Raw genomic sequence first — 20,806 nt, forward strand, 5'->3', positions numbered from 1 at the left:
CTTAGGTAATTGGCGCTTAATTCCACTCTCTCAGTTAAAGCTTCATACAGCAGCTGCAAATACAAGTGAAGAAGCCTAGATCAGCAACATCAGTTATTCTGACCCAGATTGTACCATAATAGGATATACAATTGTGGCCATCCCTTATCTAGATGACTCAGGTGTTCTTATCAACTGTGTATAAATAAATAAATAAATAAATAAATAAATAAATAAATAAATAAATATATGTGTGTGTATAGTATACATATATATTGTACACATATAATAAATAATATAGTGTATATATAAATATATAGCATTATATATTATATTACACTATATATATATATATATTTGTCTGTGCTGCCCATTATGATAATTTCTATGTCCTTGCCTCTGTTGATTCAGTGTTGCCACCTGGTCCCTGCTACTTTAGGCCCAATTTTAATTCATCTAACTGAGGAGCAGAATCTTCAACCCTAAGGTCTGGCACAAGGTCACTTGCAACAACAAAGCTCTTCAAATGTATTGGTGCCCCTCAGCATCTTGCATCTTCGAGGATTAGTGTAGGGCATGTCTTCTGTGATTTCCCGTTGTCGAGGATTAGGTTTTATACAGCATAGCCACTCGAACATTGCAATATTCCTGACTCTTAAAATCCCTTCAGCAACTCTAAGCCAAGGGATATTAAGCAACTCCAACTCCTTTTCAGTAGGCTATCTTTTGACAAAGCTTCAGCCAACCATTCAATCATTTCTCCTCTCTTACTTGAGTAAGCTCTGTGTTCAGACATTAGTAACAAAGCCAAACAAAATATGACCCTAAAAATGTCCCTGCAACCTTTTATAAATGATTTAAATATAGTACTCTTGTAGAAAATTACCAATAACATGAAATAAATGTAAAATAGAATAAAGAAAATTATGCCCTCAGATTCAAGAGAATGTTTGTACAGCCATGTCTTTTATTTAATAATTATCAGGCTTAGGCCAGGTCAAAACCATTTGTCAATAGGTGTGATTCATCTCAGGTCATCGATCATTGAATATCTCTCCTCTTTTTCTCGTCTTTGTCTCTGCAAAGAAGAGTTCCTTATCTGTAATACAAGAGGCATCTAATAGACTGTTGATAGCATAACCACCTTTAGGTGTAAATTAGCAGCTGGAAGAATTGAGCTATTCCATAAACTCAGCCTGAAGGCAGCCTTCTCTTCTCCAGGCAAATTAATGTCAGAAAAAAAAAATCAACCAGAAGTATAGCGAATAACTGACCTCCAACATGTGCTTCTAATTAACATGAAGCACATTCAGTTACCATGAGGTTTATGTGTGATGAGGTCTTTTATGTGGAAATGTGAAGACTTCTGATATTACTTTCTACTAAAGAAAACTTCACAGTGAATCCTTCCTGAGTTGGGGCTCTTTCTGTATAAAATTCAGGTTTCTTAGATAGTGATTAAAGATATTTCATAGGCCCCTGGGGTCAACATAGCAGTAGAGACAATATCATTCTATAATTATCTAATTTAGCAAGAGAATCTACTTGGGTTTTCACCCATTGGGATTATAGAAAAGCTTGAAGTAACCATTTTCTCTGCAGCCTGACAAGTTTTCAGAATGATCAACCTTATAGACTTAAAAAAAATTTGGGAACTTCTGTTTGTCTGTTTTACCTAAACTTGTCTTCATTTTTGTTGTTGTTGTTTTTGGTGTGTGTGTGTGTGTGTGTGTGTGTGTGTGTGTGTGTGTGTGTGTGTGTGTGTGAGCATGTAGGCAAATTCCTATAGTTGTGTATGCATATGTGTGTTGGTGCACACGGAGGCCAGAGGACTATTTTAGTTTAAAATGTTCAAAGGGTATTGGTGGCATTGTTTCTGGAGACAGGATCTTTCATTTTCTTGTGGCTTGTCTCCAACAAGTCCCAGAGACCAGCCTTTCTCAGCCCACTGAGCACTAGAATTACAGATGTCTCATATAGTGCCCACAATTTTTTAATTGGGTTCTGAGAGTGTAATTTGTGTTCTTCTACTTGCAAGGTGTTATGGTTTGTATATGCTTGGCCAGGGAATAGAACTATTAGAAGGTGTAGCCTTATTGGAGTAAGTGTGTCACTGTAGGTATGGGTTTTAAGACTCTCATCCTAGCTGTCTAGAAGCCAGTATTCTGCTAGCTGCCTTCAGATGAAGATGTAAAACTCTTAGCTTCTCCTGCACCATGCCTGCCTGAATGCTGCCATGTTCCCACCTTGATGATAATGGACTGAACTCTGAACCTGTAAACCAGCCTCAATTAAATGGTGTCCTTATAAGAGTTGCCTTGGTAACGGTGTCTGTTCACAGCAGGAAAACCTTAACTAAGAGACAAAGTTAGCATTTCATCCCTGTGTCATCTCCCCACAGCCACATACCTTTTCTTGAGACAACAGGCATTCTCCAGGTATGACACTTCTTTAAAGTATTGTTTTAAAGACTTATTTGTTTTTATTCTATGTATATATTTTGTCTGTGTGTATGTATGTGCACATAGTACATGCTTAGAATCCATGTACATGGCAGAAGAGAGTGTTTGATACCCATGGAACTACAGTCACAGACTGTTATTATATATCACCATGTGGATGATGAAAATTGAACTCAGGTCCTCTGCAAGAGGAGCTAACTGCCCTTAAAATGCTGAACCACATTGCCAGCCCCAACTTTACTGTATTTAAACAAAATGTTTGAGTAACACTGAAAAATTAAAAAGCCAGAAGTATTTTATTTTTATTCGTTTTTATCTTCTCTGTTTTCCATGTTACGTGTTCCTCTGCCAGAATACCTGTGGAACGTAAAGGGCACTTTCTTTCTGTTTTTATTTAACTTGGTTATTTTATTTATTTACATTTCAAATAAATAAAATAAATAAATAAAGACCCCTTCCCAGTCTCCCCTCTGCAAAACCCCCATTCCATCTCCTGTCTCCTTTGCCTCTATGAGGGTGCTCCACCCACTCCCCACTCACCACTCTAGCATCCCCCTACTCTGGGGTATCAAACCTCCACAGAACCAAGGGCCTCCCCTCCCATTGATGCCAGATAAGACAATCCTTTGCTACATGTGTAGCTGGAGCCATGGATACTTCCATGTATACTCTTTGGTTGATGGTTTAGTCCCTGGAAGCTCTGAAGGTTCTGGTGGTTGTCCCATTAGTTGATATCATTGTTCTTTCTATGAGGTTGAAATCCTTCAGCTTTTTCATTCCTTTCCCTAACTCTTCCATTGGGGTCCTTGTGCTCAGTCTGATGGTGGGCTGTGAGTATCTACATCTTTATTGGTCAGGCTCTGGCAGAGCCTCTCAGGGAATAGCTATACCAGGTTCCTGTCAGCAAACACTTTCTGGCATCAGCAATAGTGTCAGGGCTTGGTGTCTGCACATGAGATAAATCCCTAGGTGGGGCAGTTTCTAGATGGCCTTTCCTTCAGTCTCTGCTCCATTTTTTGTCCCTGTGTTTCTTTTAGACAGGAACAATTCTGGCTTAAAAATTTTGAGATGGGTGGGTGGCTCCATCCCTTATCTGGAGACTGTGCCTATCTACTGAAGATGGTCTTTACAGGTTCTATCTCTCCTTTGTTGGCTATTTCAGCTAATGTCATCCCTGCTGGATCCTGGGAACCTCTCACTTCCCTGGTGTCTGAGATATTCTAGTGGCTATACATAGTTCCCTGTACCTCATTGCTACATATTTTTATTCATTTTTCTGACCCTCTGTGCTTCTTTCTTGTCTTTTCCCATAACTGATCCTGGCCCCCACTCTACTTTCAAATTCACTGATAATTATCATAGAGGTTTGGTACTCAATCTCTGGACAATGCATGAAGGACCTTAAACCACAGTCCTGAACCTTCCCAAGAAATGATGTACAGGATGCCATGACAAAAGAAGAAGCAACTCAGCCGCAATAAAACCTCAAAACTCAAGCATGGAGTCCTGAAAACAGAATCATATTAAAGCATTTCAGTGATGCAAAAACAGTAGAAGAAACACTGGGAAAGAAAGTTGCCATGGCAGTGCAGATGGGCATTCAACCCTCAGGACTGTGTCTTTTCAGGAAAATGCCCTGCTGGGGACCTTGCTTGCTCTCTGCCCACCCAGCTATCCAAACCAAGTCCAAGCATTAGTTTCCATTTCTCGGTATCCAGGAGACTCTTGGCAGGGGACGGGCTGAAGTACTTCCTGCTGCTTGCTCCATCTGAGTGCTCTATGTGAACCCCACTTGTACTTTGTGCATGTGGCTGAATGCTTTTCCTCTGGATGTGAGTTATGTAGCTCACTGAGAAGCGGGAGTGAGAGAAAGGAAGTTGCACTAGCTTTAGAGTGGAAATAGGGCTGAGGGGTGACGGGTGTTCTGGGGGTGTAGACATGTCTTCTAGAAGTCTTCAGATCACAGAACAAGGTCTTTGGAGCAGTTTCAGAAGGCCTGTTAGAGAGAGGCCAGAGAACATCTCCAGAGGAGGAGAATTTGCTGCCCCATGATTTAAGTACAGGTAGACATTAAAACCTGTTGTATTTGTATCCTGTGGCCAACTTTGCTATAAGAAATTAATTTTGTAGTATCAAACATAGTTGATGTGTATTGCATAGTATATTAAATATATTTTGCTTGCAAGTTTTGTTTGTGTGCCATATGCTTACCTGATATCTGTGGATGTCAGAAGAGGGCATTGAATCCCTAGAACTGAACGGCAGACAGTTTTGAACTGTTATGTTGGTGAATAGAATTAAACCTAGGTCCTCTGGTAGAGCAACCATTGCGCTTAATCACTGAGCCATCGCTCCTGCCCCTATTTTTTTTCTTCTTTACAAAAGGTTTTTGTGTAGCTCCAACTGGCATAGAACAGGCTAAATACAGCAGAGTATGGTCTTGATTTCTGATCTTCATGACACTACCTTCCTCCCAAATGCTGGGGTTACAGGTATGCACCAGCGTGCCCTGTTTTGTTTCTTTGTTGGAGATAGTAAAGATGTTTTAATGCATGCCATGTAAGCAAGTATTCCATCAACTGACCTACATACTCAGTGCCCAGCCCCCAAAGTAGAAATGTTCAGAATTTAGGTTCCTTAGAATATCTTTAAGGTTTCTTGGAATGTCCTAAAGTTAAGACATTTGGTCTTGCTGAGGTCTGCTGAGAATTTAACTAGGGTTGAGGGGAACTTTTATTTTCTTTTATTGTTATCACTATAGGGCTTGCCAAGCCTGTATTTATTTCAGGTAATTAGCCCCATCAAAAGTTCCACAATGACACAGAACTTATGTGACTGTGTTGTGGGAAAGACAGAACATGAAGACAGCCTCCCCCCTCCCCCACTGTAGGAGGTCTGGTGAATCCTGCTAGCAAGATCACCCAGCCACCGGTGTCTCAAAGGGATTTCCAGGTCAAAGACAATTCCTTTGTGTTTGTTTTACAATGATGATGGCATTTCCTCAGCTCCCGAGAAAATATGTAATTTCCCCGGCGACCAGATCCAACAAATGTCATGTAGAAGTACAAACTGGACTTTAGCTGAACATCGTTTTCTTTTCCCTTCTAGCCTGTTTTCAAAGTCATTCCCTTGAGACCTGGTTCTCCCTGTGATAGTTAGACAGCGTTTATTTTTACTCTTGCATAAAGAAAGCTAGATCCAGCTGAGTAGCTACTACTGAGAGCTGAGAGCTACTGAAGTAGGGAGAGTCAGTCCACTTATTTTCATGCCTCTGGTAGGTAGTCTCTGTTCCAGTGGGTGGCCTCACACACACACACCATATATAGGCAGTGGTAACTAGGCTTAGTGTGTTTAAAAAACACAAGGGGGAATGAAGTGTGCAGGGGGTATGTTGGAGGGATCTGGAAAGAGAGGGAAATTTGGTGAGTGCATATGACCAAAGCACATGTATATCATATGCATGTATGAATTTCTTTAAGAGTATATAGACATTTGCACTTGGAGGTCATGGTGCCTCTGTCCCTCTATTCTGTCTCCAGAGGATGTATTTCATTTGCCTTCATAAAGCATGGCTGCAGAGCCAACAGCTGTCAAGTCTGAAGTTCACTGGGGAAAGGAGGTCAACAAAGAAGAGTGAGGAGATACATGCCTGCTAAATCTGCCTCTATAATAGCACGTTTGTAAAAGTAACACCAAGAGACCTGCACTAATAGCACATGGCCCAGAATGGAGTTATTTAATATCATCCACACCCTACACTCTACCCCTGCAAGAGGAAAGAGAAACTGAAAAGGACTGTTTCATATACTCACCTGAGCACACTGCTGTCCCAATTAGGAATTTGTTTGTGTGTGTGGAGGGGCAGGGAGGAACAGGACATTTGTTAAATACCCACCTTACCATTTCATCATGGAGACTACTAAGTACATCCATGGACTGACCACTCTTGACAGAGCTTAGGGAAGTGGTAAAGTGGGGGCTGTCTCTCCTCTCTCTCACAGTCCCTCTCCTGATTCCTCTCCCTCTGCCTCCATCCCTTCCCCTTCTCTCTCTCTTTCTCTCTTCCTTTTCCTCTCCCTTTCTCTCTCTCTCTCTTCCATTGTTCTTCCTGAACACAGACCATAGTACCCGATGGAACAGAGACTTGATGCCACAATTTGTTTTCTATTATGCTGATGGATAATTTCATGTTTAGGGAGAATGTTTCATATTTAGATGGCATATTCAACTTGACTCATTTAACATCGACAACAGTGCACTCAGAATGGGAAATACATTTTGCAAAAAGCCAGTCTGTGCTGTGCATAGAAGTGACTGTTGCTTCAGATGTAGCTGTTCCATGTGCTGGTAAAAGCCCCATAATAGTGTTTCATGAGTTATAGGAGGCACCATTTTCATCTTGGGGAAGCAGAGTCGACATTATAGGCAACAAAGGGATGCACACGGTGTTTGCACCAGTCTAAAATCTTTATTAAGTAAGTCATCAGGCGTGTCAAAGCATGTTATAAATCTGCACATAAGGTGAGAGATGCACGGGACACGTGAATGCTAACCATACAGTCCACTTTGTGTGTGAACCCACAGTATACCAGAATCTCTTTAATCAGAAGTCAATAATTCCTGCCCCTCCAACTCTTATACTAATCTTGTCATGGGAGGACAGAGCAAAGGAAAAACAATGTACAGAAATGCACCTGCCTTCTAGGAAAACAAATTCAAATTGGTGGAGAAAGCATTGTTAGAATGATGCTTTTTCGGGCTTGGAAAGAGTAATATTCTAATTTGGACAAGTAATTCCTTCTACAAAATCTGAATTTGCTCCATGCGTCTCTATCTCCTGTGCCCCGCCCCTCCCCCCCTCTCTCTCTGTGTATGTGTGTCTGTGTGTTTGTGCATGCCAGATGTGTAGGTAGATAAATACATGGCTCTATGGTTTAACTAATGGATTCTCCATTCCCTGAGCAGTGCAGATTAAACATGATTTAGGTTTCAGATATTAAGTTTCAGGACAGTTTGTAACATGCCCCTTGAACAGATCTCTTATTTATAAGACAGCAGGAATGAAAGATTTATTTACACAAGTGCATTAGAGAAGTTACACTGTATTCTGTATTGAGCCTGGTTAACAGGAAAAGGCAAAGATAGAAAGGGAGAGGGAGAAAAAAATGACAGAAAAAGAAGAAAAAGTGACCCCTTCAAATATCTATTTATTTGACTTAGCTTGGTAATCATGAATTGTGTGATTCAGTTCAGTGTGCTTATGTAACTAAGTGTGTGTGTGTGGGGGGGGGGGGTAAGAGGACAAGCGAGAAAGAAGTCACCAAAAGAAGCAAAAATATCTGTGTGCTTAAATTAAGTGAGAGCTATATAATATACTCATTCCCAGCTCAGCAACAATGGAAATAATCACACAAATGATGCCAAGCCATTGATAATAATTCTTTAGTTTATAAAGTTTACAGTGTCTTAGACTGGGTTCCTGTTAAAAGGAATCTTGTTAATCCTTTAACAAGATTAAGGCAGAAAATACACATTTATCTCTTGTCCTAAAATTTAAGCAGCTCTGTAATAGTCAATTTATTCCTCTAGTATATAATCAAATCAATATCATTGCATTGTTGACAAAAGTACTAAGACCTGAGACTCCAGTCACCATAGACACCGCTCCTCTGCCTTCAGGAGAGGCTCTATCTCTTTGAATTCTCCTCAACCCACACTGTAGCCTCTCAGGACCAGGAACCGATAGCATCTAGCCTCTATTCTCCAAAGGTCTGAGGATACATACAGCTACTGCCCACTCCTGTATCCCACTGCTGCAATGTCGCTTCTTCACAGATGTTTAAGCACAGTGGGAGTATGAGCACAGGAGACTTCTCCAGGGAGCACACAGAAAGGCCCTGACTCACTTCTGATCCCCCATTGAACCAAGGTATTTAAGAGAAAAATGCTTCTTTACATAGTGATGTTCCTCTTTCTTCTGTCACAAGGCTCTGGCTTCCAGCACTCGCTAATAACACTTTAGGCAAGTTCCGCTGAAAGAAATTTGTGACTTGATGGCATTTTCAATTTCTTAAAGCCACGTCTCTGTGTGTGTACAGATGCCAAGATACTATGAGAGGCAAATCCTGTAATTCAAACCACACTGAGTTTTACTTTTTTATCTCAATGTTTCTGGGCTGAGGCAAATCTCATATGTTGTGCTTAGATGATAAGATATTGTTATAAGTTCTCATTCCATCGTTAATTTTTTATTTATATGCAAATATTTAGCTTACCTGCTTCCCTATTTTTATCTAGTCCACCAGACTCTTCCCCCCACTCCTAAATACTTCACCTTCAAGAGACACAAATATATGCAATAATGAGATTAATTGTAATCAATTAAGCTTCTTAATCACGTTCCTAATGCAAACTCTGCTACCGAAGACAAATTTTAATATTAGAAAACTGTGGAATTTTTAGATGATTATTCACCAAGTTTAACCTGCTCTGCTTTCTATTCCTGCCACAAATCACAGAAGTAAGTTTGTTAAAAATCGTGCTTACAGCTCCGGGCCTTTAGGTAAGGGTCAGAGAGGAGGGCTACATCTGGGATTCCATGGAGATCCTGTTTAAAGTCAGGAGGGCTTTCTGGTAGGGGACTTCCTTACACTCTTCTTGTGTGGACAGGATGGTCTCCTCTGGGTTCTCACAACTGCTCACCATGGCAACTGCGCTGAAAGACCTTCTCCTGGTGTTGGTGTCAGACGTGCAGGATCCTCGGGCAGGGGATGTTTTCTCCAAGTTGTTGAGTTGTTGGTCCTTCCAGTCCAGTTGTTTGGCACTGCAAAAGGGTGCGTAGACTTCCACACTTCCTTCAAACTGCAAGCAGTTCACCTTGTAGTATTTTCTCTTCACTTCCAATACATCATGAAACCGATGGCCCCAGAGAATTTCTCTGGGGACATAGGAACTTCTGGACTGGTGGGATGTCCCAGTAGAATCACCTGTATAAATAAATGTCACCAGGATCTCGAAATTATCTTTGGCCACTGCCTTGCGGTCAAGGGCATACAGAGGACTCTCATGATCAATTTCATGGACAATAGTCACTGGAGTTACCAGGATTATCTGGTCATTGACGAGTTTAAGGTCTTTAAACGCCATTGTCATCCGCCCTTCACTGTCTTCTGAATAGCGCAGAAGTTGGGCTCTCACCGTGCCCTCCACCACATGGTTTGGTCGGAAGTCACCTATGCGCCACATGAGGCAAAGCTTCCCATCTCTCATACCAATGAGCGCGAAATAACTGAAGCGGATGGTCTGGGCTCTCTTCCGGGCAGTTGCCATCTTTGCCAAGGCTGCTCCAATGATGAAGGTGTTTATGATGCAGCTTAGGATGGACTGAAGGATCACGGTCAGCACGGCCATAGAGCATTCTTCCGTGACACAACGGTAACCGTACCCTATGGTGGTTTGGGTCTCAAGGGAGAATAAAAATGCTGCCGTAAATGAATGCACGTTGTCAACACAAGGGGTGATATCTGGATCACTTAATAGGTCTCCGTGATGAAAGGCTATGAGCCAAAATATGGAGCCAAATATCAACCAGGAAAGGATGTAAGACAAAGAAAATATGACAAACATATGGCGCCATTTGGTATCCACAAGAGTGGTGAAAATATCAACCATGTAGCTCCCCCATTCTCCAAAAATGTGTTTAAAGTATACATTACAGCTGCCATCTTTGTGGAGCAGGCGTCTCCTTGCTCTTCTCTTCTCAGCTATGGCATGCTCTGGAGGATAGACTGGATATTTGGAGTCCACATTGACAATCCGGTAGCTACTTCCGTAATAGCTCATTCTTTCTTGGTCCTTTAGGGCATCCAGAGGAGTTTGATGTCAGTTAAAAGTTTCAGGTGTATTCTAACTTTTACTTTTTTAAAGATTTTCTGTTAAAGCCTGAAAGTACAGAGCAAAAGAAAAAAAAATTAAACACCATTTTAGCTTTAGATTCCAAATTCCATTTTAGCCCTTTGACAAATTGGGAGCAATTTTCTGCTATCTAAAGTAGCGAAGACTTCATTTGAACCATGGAGATATTCAGTATTGATTCAACGTTTCGGTAGAGAAAGCAACTCAGTTATTAAAGAAATGAAAATATCCAATTAGAGAAAATAAGTTTTTTTTTTTTATGTTTGCATAGTGTTCGAGTAAACACTATGATTATTCCAAATGGTACCTCATGTCCCTGTCTCACCTGATGGAGAGAATAGTAGGTTTATATTGACACATTTTCTTTCATGAGAAAACAAAGCAATCTATAATATACAGGGATGAAGTGGGATTTAGTTACTAGATTTCCAATTACTAAATCCAGAACAATAAATAGTTTCTACCTTTGGCATATAATGAGACGGTTACCCTGATTCCTGGAGTAGGCAGCCCCTCACTGTGGCTTCTTCTCTGTCCCACTTGGGTTTTTCTTCTCGTGTACTTCCCAAAACCGAGCAGAACTAATACTGACATCTACTTCAGATTAAATTCCTTTTCTCCTAGCTCCACCCTTAACCTTGATTGGAAAAGAAAGCTTTCTTAACCCCAGAGGAGTTCAAACCACTCCCAGGTAGGCTCTGGGGTAGGTGTAAAGTTGCCTCTGATTTTGTCTCTCAGCCTCTGTCCACCCTACCAGCTTTTTGGGTTTTGACACTAACCTCTCTTCTCTTTCCCCTGAATAGAAACAGAAATGTTGCCAAAGTTGTTAAGCTTGTTTCACCCTTAAAGGGAGCGTACTGCTGGTCAATAGACCCCCGCCCCCTTAGTTCTGCATATTTTCTCTGATGCATGTGCAACCTTCCCTAGACAAAACCAGTTGATAAGTAGAGCATACACTTATCATCTCAGGGCATCCGTGTCTAAGGATACTAAATGTGACTGTTAAATAAATAGTCCTCAGGTTTCTCTTAGTAATAAAATCGGCGCACTGAATGGTTCGGTAGTTATTGGAGTATGTCTTTGACGTGATGCACCTGTGCCAGCCTGACACAAGGGGGTATAGGCAGAAACAGGCCGTGGGATCTTACCATTCCAAACTCAGTCACATGGAAACGAATATTATAAAACACTACTTTCTAAAACCCATTAGGAGATTGATCACTTTGGATCAACTGCCTTCCCTACTGCAGAAGAGAAAGTGTTAACATCTTTCAGGCAGAAAGAGTCATTTTCTGTGTGTGTGTCTCTCCAGGGATCAGACCCACTTTACAAAGAACTCTTTGTCTAGGGGACCACTCACAAGGATAGACTGTGCTTAAGGCCAAAAGAACTGTAAAGCATCCTCTCTCTCTCTCTCTCTCTCTCTCTCTCTCTCTCTCTCTCTCTCTCTCTCTCCCCGTCTCTCTCCCCCTCTCCCTCTCCCTCTCCCTCTCTGTCTTTCTGTCTCTCTGTCTCTCTGTCTCTCTGTCTCTCTGTCTCTCTGTCTCTCTGTCTCTCTGCCTATGCTAAGGAAAGATGTTTCAATAATTTCAAGATATGACCTATCTCTCCCAAAATGAGTATAAGAATGCCGAGTATAAAATATTTCCCCAAACTTTCTTTGTAATATCAGTTCATTGGTCATCAGAGGTATTTGCCTAATTAAATATTTAAAGACCCCAAAGTAGAAGTCCTATTGTGTTGCCTATTCTTTCTTCTATACTGACTATAGAAGGTGAGAGTTTAGGATAAATTATAAAAACAAACAAACAAACAAAAACCCTAGAGGGGTTCAAACTAAAGAACAGATGCAGAGGTAGAATTATTTTCTTGTTAAATGTTTTCAACCCAAAAAGTTTCTTAAGGAGAACTGCCCAACACCAGGGGAGTCTGAGAGTTTAAAAAAAAAAAAAAATCACAAATCAAGAGCTACTGTGTAGCTGCCAAAAGGGAGGGAAAGAGTTTTACTTGAAATGGTGTTCAGTTGGCATCCAATTTGGATTCCAGTGGTACTAGAAACTATTATAAACAAGCCACTTTTAAAACACCTTCCAAAACGGGATAATCAGTGGATTAATTTGAAATTAAAACAAATTATAAGCGAGCAAATTTGAGTATGTGGAAAATTTGTTGCTGACTACTGTTAAGAATGTCAGAGATTCAAATTAAGACTGAGAATTCTGCCCCAAATTCTCCAGGCATTTGATAGGGTTGCTCATTGTAACCACACAGTTCAACTTAGGCAGAGATACAAGCATTCAGATTCTGCATATGTCCCCATTCTTGCTGTACATATTCTTGACTCTTTAAACATGTCAGTGAGACATGCTCTGAGAAAAAAAAAAAAAACTCTGCAATCTAAAATGATAAATATAGCAAAGACGGGCCAACTTCATTCAACCTTGTGCCTCCCTCATCTCAACCTACAAAATAAATAAAGGGGTTGATGGAGGGTCCATTGTCAAGATGGCTAGACAAAGCAAACATGTATTCATCTCCTGGTAAATGTATTGTCTTAACTTGAGAACTTTTTCAACTGCTTGCCAATAACCATGAGAAGAGTGTGCTTGTGGGCTCATGGGGATTCTGTCTTTGATATGTGTTTCTTATGATGAAGATGGAGACTTTAAAACTGCTATAATGTTCACAAGAGAGGATACTTCAGAGAGTAAAATGTGCCTGCCACCAAGACTAGACTACTTAACTGAATCTCCGGGATACACAGTGTTAGCCAGTGTTAGCATTCTGTGGGGTAGAGCTTAGACAGAATGCTAACACAGAGAATAGAGGGAAAAACTGACTTCTGCAACTTGTCCTTTTAACCTCCCCACAGCACAGACCATGCATAGGCACACAAATAAATGCAACCAATAATTTTAATTGCTTTCATGTTCTTATAATCATCTTGCCACCACAAAGCCCATCCAGAGAAAGGAGTTCCAATCTCCCAACTTCAGCATCTGCCCTGCATGTCACCCTCTAGAAAGAAAGCTATAGATCTAAGACAGTCATAAAATGATGGAATATAAAGGTCAAAGGCAGATGCTGAAGCGAGAGAAGTCAGTTTTCCCATGTGGTGATTAACAGAGGCAGCAAAGGCATCCTGACTCTCTCAATAGCTGGAATTAAAAATCAAGGGGGTCTATTCACAATCAGAATGATGGATCCTTAAAATATTATCAGCATTTATTAAAACATCCAAAGGTTGTAGATGGTGAGATAAATCAGAGGGTAAAAGCACTGGCTGCTCATCCAGGGAACCCTGCTTTAATACCCGGCACCATATGATGACTCTCAGCTTCTGTAACTCCAGTTCTATGTATGCTTCTGGGCATGAGCACTAAAGAGGGACATGGTGCCCAGATACAGATGCAGGAAACATACTTACACATGGAATAGAATAAATCCATTTAAAGGTATTTAGAAAACTACTAAGAGGAACTCCATCTTATTTTGTTCTGTGGGCTAAGGGTGGGCAGATGGAGAGAAGACAGACAACTGGAGATAGCATTCCTTCTCCAGATAGGCACATTTCTAATATCTTCCTAATTATTTTTAGTAGACTCTGAAAAAAATATTTTTAACACCTTTGACTACTGGGCTCCGCTTTTAGACTTCTGTTTTTCATGGATTCAAGTCGGGGGACAACTTTTACTAGTTCAGTGAATTTTGAATGGGCAGTAGATAGAGCAGGGGACATTTAGAAAAAAAACCACACGAACATCCCCATATTTGTTCTTGTTTCCCCACGCATAAAATTAAAACATTTTCTCCTCTATTCAGCCACATCCCCCCATATTTAACTGTTGCCAAGTGAACCCCTTTCACAGTTAGGTCTTCAAAAATTAGTTTTCCCCAGCAGGTAGACTGTACAGCACCAATCAGTGCTAAAATGCAATCTTGCCTCTACCACCCTCCTTGCATAAACACATTCATTATCTGTCTTGCATAATTCAGCATGCACCACAAAAATGTCCTAAAATATTTTGGTGAGATCCAATTATTGAAGCCAGTGGCTTCTGAGGTTAACAAACCCTTTCTTCCCTTGCATAATGGATCTGAGGCAGTTGACACTTAAAGTCATCAGTAATCAAATTACTCTCCTGGCAACCATTAAAGGAGATAAGTTTTGATGGAAATGTGAGAGTTGGTAGGGCAGAGAGGAGAAAGGAAGGCTTCATTCCTGCTGGAAACTCATCTAGTTGAAAATAAGCTCTTTTGTGAAGCAAAGTGGGGAAGGCAAGGTTGTGAATAACACACTCAGTGGGAGAGATTGTAGTGAGGATAGGGTGGGCTCTGGTTGAAGGAAGAAGAGAGAGGAAGCTTGAATTTGACCTCAAAATAAAGAAGGTCTTTTGCTAGTTTATTCAAAACTTTTATCTTTCCTGAAATTCTTTTATTTTAATTTAAATGATTGTATTTATTTTCATTCCAGTCATTTCCCTCCTCAATCCCCTCTCCCACAGCTCCTCATCCCATTCCTCCTCCCTCTTGTCTCTGAGAGGGTGCTTCCCCTTCACTACCACCACCCACCCACACCCACATCCCCCACCCCATGCCCCATCCCACCCCACCCCACTCCGGCTTCAAGGCTCTACAGGATTAGGCATATCTTCTCCCACTGAGGCCAGAACAGGTAGACTCCCGGTACACATGTGCCAGGGGCCTCTGACTAAACTGTATATGTTCCTAGTTGTTGGTGGCTCAGTCTCTGGGAGCTCCCTGTGGTCTGGGTTAGTTGAGACTGCTGGTCTTCCTAGGGGTCACTCTCCCTTTCAGCTTCTTCAATCCTTCCCCTAATTCAACCTTAGGGGTCCCCAACTTCAGTCCAGCCTGTAAGTATCTGCATCTGTCTCAGTCAGCCGCTGGTAGGGCCTTTTTGAGGACAGCCATGTTAGGCTCCTATTTATAAGCACCTCATAGCTTAGTAGTATCCGACCTTGGAGCCCTCCACCCCCGTGAGATGGATCCCAAGTGGGGCTGGTCATATGATTTCCTTTCCTTCAGTCTCTTCTCCATTTTTGTCCCTGCAGTTCTTAATATGGCATGCAAACACGCTCTGACAGACCTCCCCGTTCAGCAACAAAATTTGTGCTTCATCCGGGACCTAATAGGTACTATCTGTCTTTCCCCAAATCCCCTCAGCTTCCACCTCAGTTTCTCTTTGAGGATGCACTTGGTTGATCCTCCTGTTTCCTTCTCAGCAGAGTTCCATCTAAGACTTTCACCTTGACTCAACAAGGCTCACAGGGGACTCCAAGTGGGAATGGGAGGCTAGGAGGCTGGGTGTTTGTGGGGAGTACGTCTGCACCTTTCTGTTGCATGAAAATGTCCTTATCCTACCTACTACCGTGCATAGTAAAAATAATAATAATGAATAATAAAGGAGGCTGTTATATGCCAAGAGAAAGCAAGCAAGCATCCCAGAATGTGGACCAGGGAAGAATGTGACATTACAGAACTTATGGAGACATTCACTTGAGGTCCTGCTTCTACACCAGTTTGTCTTCTGTGATATGGGCAACCTAATTTAGGTCCTTACTCCAAATGCTACTGTCTGGTTTTAGATATTTTGTTTTGTTTCTCTTTTGTTTGTTTGTTTGTTTTTGTTTTTTGAGACAGGGGAGACAGGGTTTCTCTGTGTATCTCTGGCTGTCCTGGAACTCACTCTGTAGACCAGGCTGGCCTCGAACTCAGAAATCCACCTGCCTCTGCCTCTGCCCCCCAAGTGCTGGGATTAAAGGCGTGCGCCACCACTGCCCAGCAGGTTTTATACATTTTTTAAAGCATATTTCATTGTTTGTTCTGTGTACATGTGTAGTGAATGTAAGTGCACACACATGCCACAATGTGCTGAGATCTTCTCTCCACCCATCCTATTTTGAGGTATTTCTTGGGTTTTAGCTTCTGACTCTTGTCTAGAATTTCATCTGGTTCTCTTGTCTCCACTTCTCGTTTTGTTAACAATGAGCTGGAATTACAGTTGCTGCTTCCGCCCCTGGCTTTTTACAGGGGTCCCAGGGATGGAACTCAGGTCACAAGGCTTGCACAGTGAGTATGCTTACACACTAAACGGCCCTATCAGCCCATCTGCTTTTTGCTTTATAAACAAGTACAAAGTTTTAGACTAGAAGATGTTTTCTAGTTTTCTTAATGTCAATATTACATCGAAGATAATTTGATTTTTACAGATTCCATATACATGCTGAAAAATCACAGTTTATCATCTAGACTGACAGCATATCTTTAAAATCAAAATTAAAATTAAATGGTATATAATTACAAATAATCTAACTTAAAAATCATGTTACAGAAATAGGAAATGTCTAATGGGTGTATCTGAAGCTGAAGTGATGTATGTATGAGTATGAGAAATGAATATGCAAGCTTAAAAGATGGCTCAGGAGCCAGAGCTCACATAACACATTGAGCATGCCCGCATACATGTGTATTAACGGTATCACTGTATGGGACAGAGGTAGAAGGATCATGGGAGCTACAAGTTGTCCAAGAGATTCTGTTTCCAGCAGAGGATAGAGTGAGAATGATGGGGCAGGATACATGACATCTGCAATATCTATGTATGGCTTCTGCACAGCCTAAGTGTATATTGGGAAGTAGAGGGTTATCATGGGGAAACCCTAAGTTCTGCGGCAGTCTTCAGTTCAAGGTTTATCCTCAACTCCAAGAACATCTTGTATAAGCTACTATTCTGAAATGTAATATAGTCACTTATGATATTGCAGGATATGGCCTGTGTCACTAGGTTACTTACTGCGAGGTTTGAATAAAATAATGGGTGTAGAGCCAACATATATAGTTACAGGTACAGAGTCACTATTCAGTCATCAGTGACTGAATCAGAATTATGGGTGGGTTGTTTTCTTACTGTAAAGTGTCAGAACATTTATTTTCACTCTTTTGAAAAATAATATCTTCCTGGCAAGTCAGTAGCAAATTGTATTTGGTTCCTATATGACAAAGGTAGCACCACTGTCCCTACCACTACACCACAGAGCTGCTTCTCTGTCCTTCTACTAGATGCTCAAAGCCCAGAAAGCCGATGAAATTTATCCATAACAAATACCTCATATGGGAGATTGTCCTTTTCCTTTTATACATGCATATATACGCATATGCATGCATGTAAACATACAAGAATGCATACATAGGCACATGAACCTACATATGCCCATTCAACTCAATTTGAGAATTGTATTGTTACTTTTTCTGAGAAAAAAATCAAAAAGAAGCAAGAGCTCCCAAGGTTGGAAAACTCAACAGATGGGGTCACCAAACTACCTTAAAATGTTTGGTCTACAATTGTTCCAGTCTAAAAGAAATGCAAGGACAAAAAGTGGAGCATTCCAGGGGCAGGCACCAAACCCTGACACTATTACGAATGCCCTTTTGTGCTTGCAGATGGGAGCTTATCATGGCTGCCCTCTGAGAGTCTCTACCAGCAGCTGACTGAGACAGATGCAGATACTTATAGCCAACCACTGGACTGAAGTCGCAGACCCTTATGAAAGAGTTAGGAATGAAGATTGAAGGAGGTGAAAGAGATGACACCCCCATAGGAAGAACAACAGTATCAACTAACCTGGATCCCTGGGAGCTTCCAGAGACTAAGCCACCAACTAAAGAACATACATGGGCTGGTACACAGCCCCTGGCACATATGTAGCAGAGGCCTTGTCTGGCCTCAGTGGGAGATGATGTGCTTAATCCTGTAGAGACTTGATGCACAATGGATGGGTGGGTGGTAAGGTAGGGAAGTAGAGGGTGAGGGGTGGGTGGAGCACCCTCTCAGAGACAAAGCGGGGAGGGGATAGGATGAAGAACTCTTGGAGGGGTGACCAGGAAGTGTGGTAACATTTGGAATGTAAATAAGTAAAACAATTTAAAAAAAGAATTCTCAAAGTGATCCTGCCCTTATTTTTTTAAGAATACATGTTTGGGTAAAACAAATCTTTGTGGTTTTTTTTTTATGGTCTTATCTTCATAACCAGTCTGCCCATCCCTGTCTTGGATTGATGCTAGCATCCCTGTCTTGGTTGGATTCTATCCCATCTTTGTCTTGGTTGAATGGTAGCCCATCCTTGCCTTGGTTGGATGCTAGCCCACCTCTGCCTTGGTTGGATGCTAGCCTAGGTTGCTCATAGCTCAGTTTGATCTGGATTGAGGTAGGTGCAGAAGCCAGTTGTGATAAGATCAGATGTCCCTTTAAAAGACACATTTCGATCTTTGTTGCATAATGAAAACATTTCTCCTATGAATTCTAAAGTTCCATTGAGAATCTACTCAAGTGACTTCTACTATACGCCAGGTACAATCACTTATGAATATCAAAGGATAGCCCGCTATTTTTATGGAGTTTACATTTGTGAGTTTCACAGACAATATCTATGAAAGTAATCCGGGGGACCATTTATGTTACTGATAGCTTCTAGGGAAAAGAAACAGAATATATCACTGTGCAGAAGGAACAGAAAGAGGGAAGTTACTATGTGACATGGGCCACCAGAAAGACTCTGACTCAGAAGCTGTCATTCTGGTTCTGTGCTCTGTACTCTTTGCCCCAGGTAAAATCCTTCCAAACAGACCTGGCTCTCCATATTATTTTGTTTGTCTAAGATCTAGTCACTATCTGGTTGTTAAGGCTCTCATTATTTACAGGGGCGTTTTAGCTGATTGTTCTATGTGAATCTGAAGGGCTGGTTCTCACAGGAACCCAATATTACAGGAACTCATTTGCATTTCACCACTGAACACAGTCTTTTGCTATCTTTCACCTAGTTTCACCTGGCTTCTGTAACACCTGCCCTCTAACACGTCTCTGGCTTTTTTTTTTTTTTTTTTTTTTTTTTTTTTTTTTTTTTTTTTTAACCGGGGAACATTTTAAACCTGAAATGAAACCTCCTGCTGCTGTGGGCACTGTCCAAAACAGCAATGAGAGCCTATGTAACAGTGTGTGAAGGACAGGAACATGAAAAATCAAAGACTTGAACCTATCTTTGTTTTTACCACACGTTGGCAAAATAATATCGAGTTACAAATATTTTAAGCTTGTTGAATTTATATGAATTTTGAGAGTAGCACTGTATGTTTCTCAAAAGGTTTTTGTGAATAGCAAATGGAAAGCTCACCAACACCGTGGGTATTCTCTAGTTTTTATTGTAATTTCCTAACCTAATCAAGTATCCTTACTCCATCGGCTCATCCTGCTGAGTACTCGCCTAGTCTATAGTGATGAGTGATTAAGCTGTGATGGGAAAGATGATGTGAACTAAGTAAGAAAGAGTGATTGTTTCCCAGGCAAAGGAAAACCCATCATCAAAAGGTCTACAACCCAATGATGTAAGAAACAACTCCATGGGAGTTGGGGTGATTGGAGAGAGAAGAATCAAGAAATGTAGAAGAGGTCTCTACTTACTATAACGTTTCTGGAGCAGAGTCATCTGATATAAGGATGACCAATCAGAATCTCACAGTCAAGACTGAATTAAAGAAATTAAATAAAGTTTTTGAGGCTATTATTTAAAGCCAATGCATGGGGTCAGGAGGCCAGTGGTGAGGCAGCACACACTGAAATGTTCAAGAAGAGCGTAGCTACCCCTTCGTAGGAGACAGTCTCAGCCATTCCATCTTGTGGTGGAAGGGAGGCATGTACCCTTCCTGAGTTGACCAGTACACCCATTGCTTTTTCTAGTGTTACTTTTCCTGTTGTATCTCACCAACTCCATTTTTCCTCTCCAAGAAAGACAGTCTCCCTGCCTTACACCAGGCAATGAAGGGCAGTTGTGACAAAGGACATTCAATCTGTGAGGTTTACAGTCTTAATCTTTTGCTTGTCATAGAAGTGTCTCCAAACCCATCCTAAAGCATGATTAAATTGTTGACCTAATACATGACTGAATTGTTGACCAGAATGTGCCATGGAAAAGACTGTAAACTACCAGAGGAAAGAACTTCATTCATCTTTTCATTCCTATGTCCCTTATAGCTAATACAAGATATGGCAGGCATGTGTGTGCTCACTAACTGTAGCTTGGTGGATTGAGTGAGCAAACATTGGAAAGACATTATTTCTTATCAAAGAAGATAATCAACACCCTATCAATACTGATACTTTTCCAAATTCCAAATTCCAAATCCCAAAGATCCTTGTTTGTCACTCTTTAATTTTCTATCTATAAATTTAAAAATAAATCTGCTCACAAATTTTCTTGCATCAACTATAGGCCATAGTGTAATAGTGAAGTGCAATGGTGTTACAGAATTCTCTAGAGATATGAAGTTAAAAAATGTTCTTGGTAGTAAGGAGTGTTTACCTAGGATTAGGGGTGTAGATCACTTGGTAGAGTTCTTGTCCAACATGCAAGAAGCCCTGGGTTCAATACTCAGCATCA

General features: G+C 41.1%; 1 protein-coding gene across 5 annotated transcripts in view; it reads right to left on the bottom strand.

Moving 5' to 3' along the window:
* Positions 1–6,889: 6,889 nt before the first annotated feature.
* Positions 6,890–20,806, bottom strand: part of Kcnj16 (potassium inwardly rectifying channel subfamily J member 16) — a 50,475-nt gene continuing 36,558 nt past the window's right edge. For 3 of the 5 annotated variants that reach the window (XM_076935531.1, XM_076935530.1, XM_034507389.2), the window contains one exon: positions 6,890–10,382. In XM_076935531.1, coding sequence (XP_076791646.1) covers positions 9,024–10,283 — 1,260 coding nt within the window. In that variant the 5' untranslated portion in view covers positions 10,284–10,382 and the 3' untranslated portion in view covers positions 6,890–9,023. Of the gene's footprint in view, positions 10,383–10,819; positions 11,117–20,806 lie in introns of those variants that run through there. The other 2 variants (XM_076935533.1, XM_076935532.1) reach the window with 2 other exon arrangements.

The sequence above is a fragment of the Arvicanthis niloticus genome, chromosome 6, assembly GCF_011762505.2.
Source record: "Arvicanthis niloticus isolate mArvNil1 chromosome 6, mArvNil1.pat.X, whole genome shotgun sequence".
Taxonomy (NCBI): Eukaryota; Metazoa; Chordata; class Mammalia; order Rodentia; family Muridae; genus Arvicanthis; species Arvicanthis niloticus.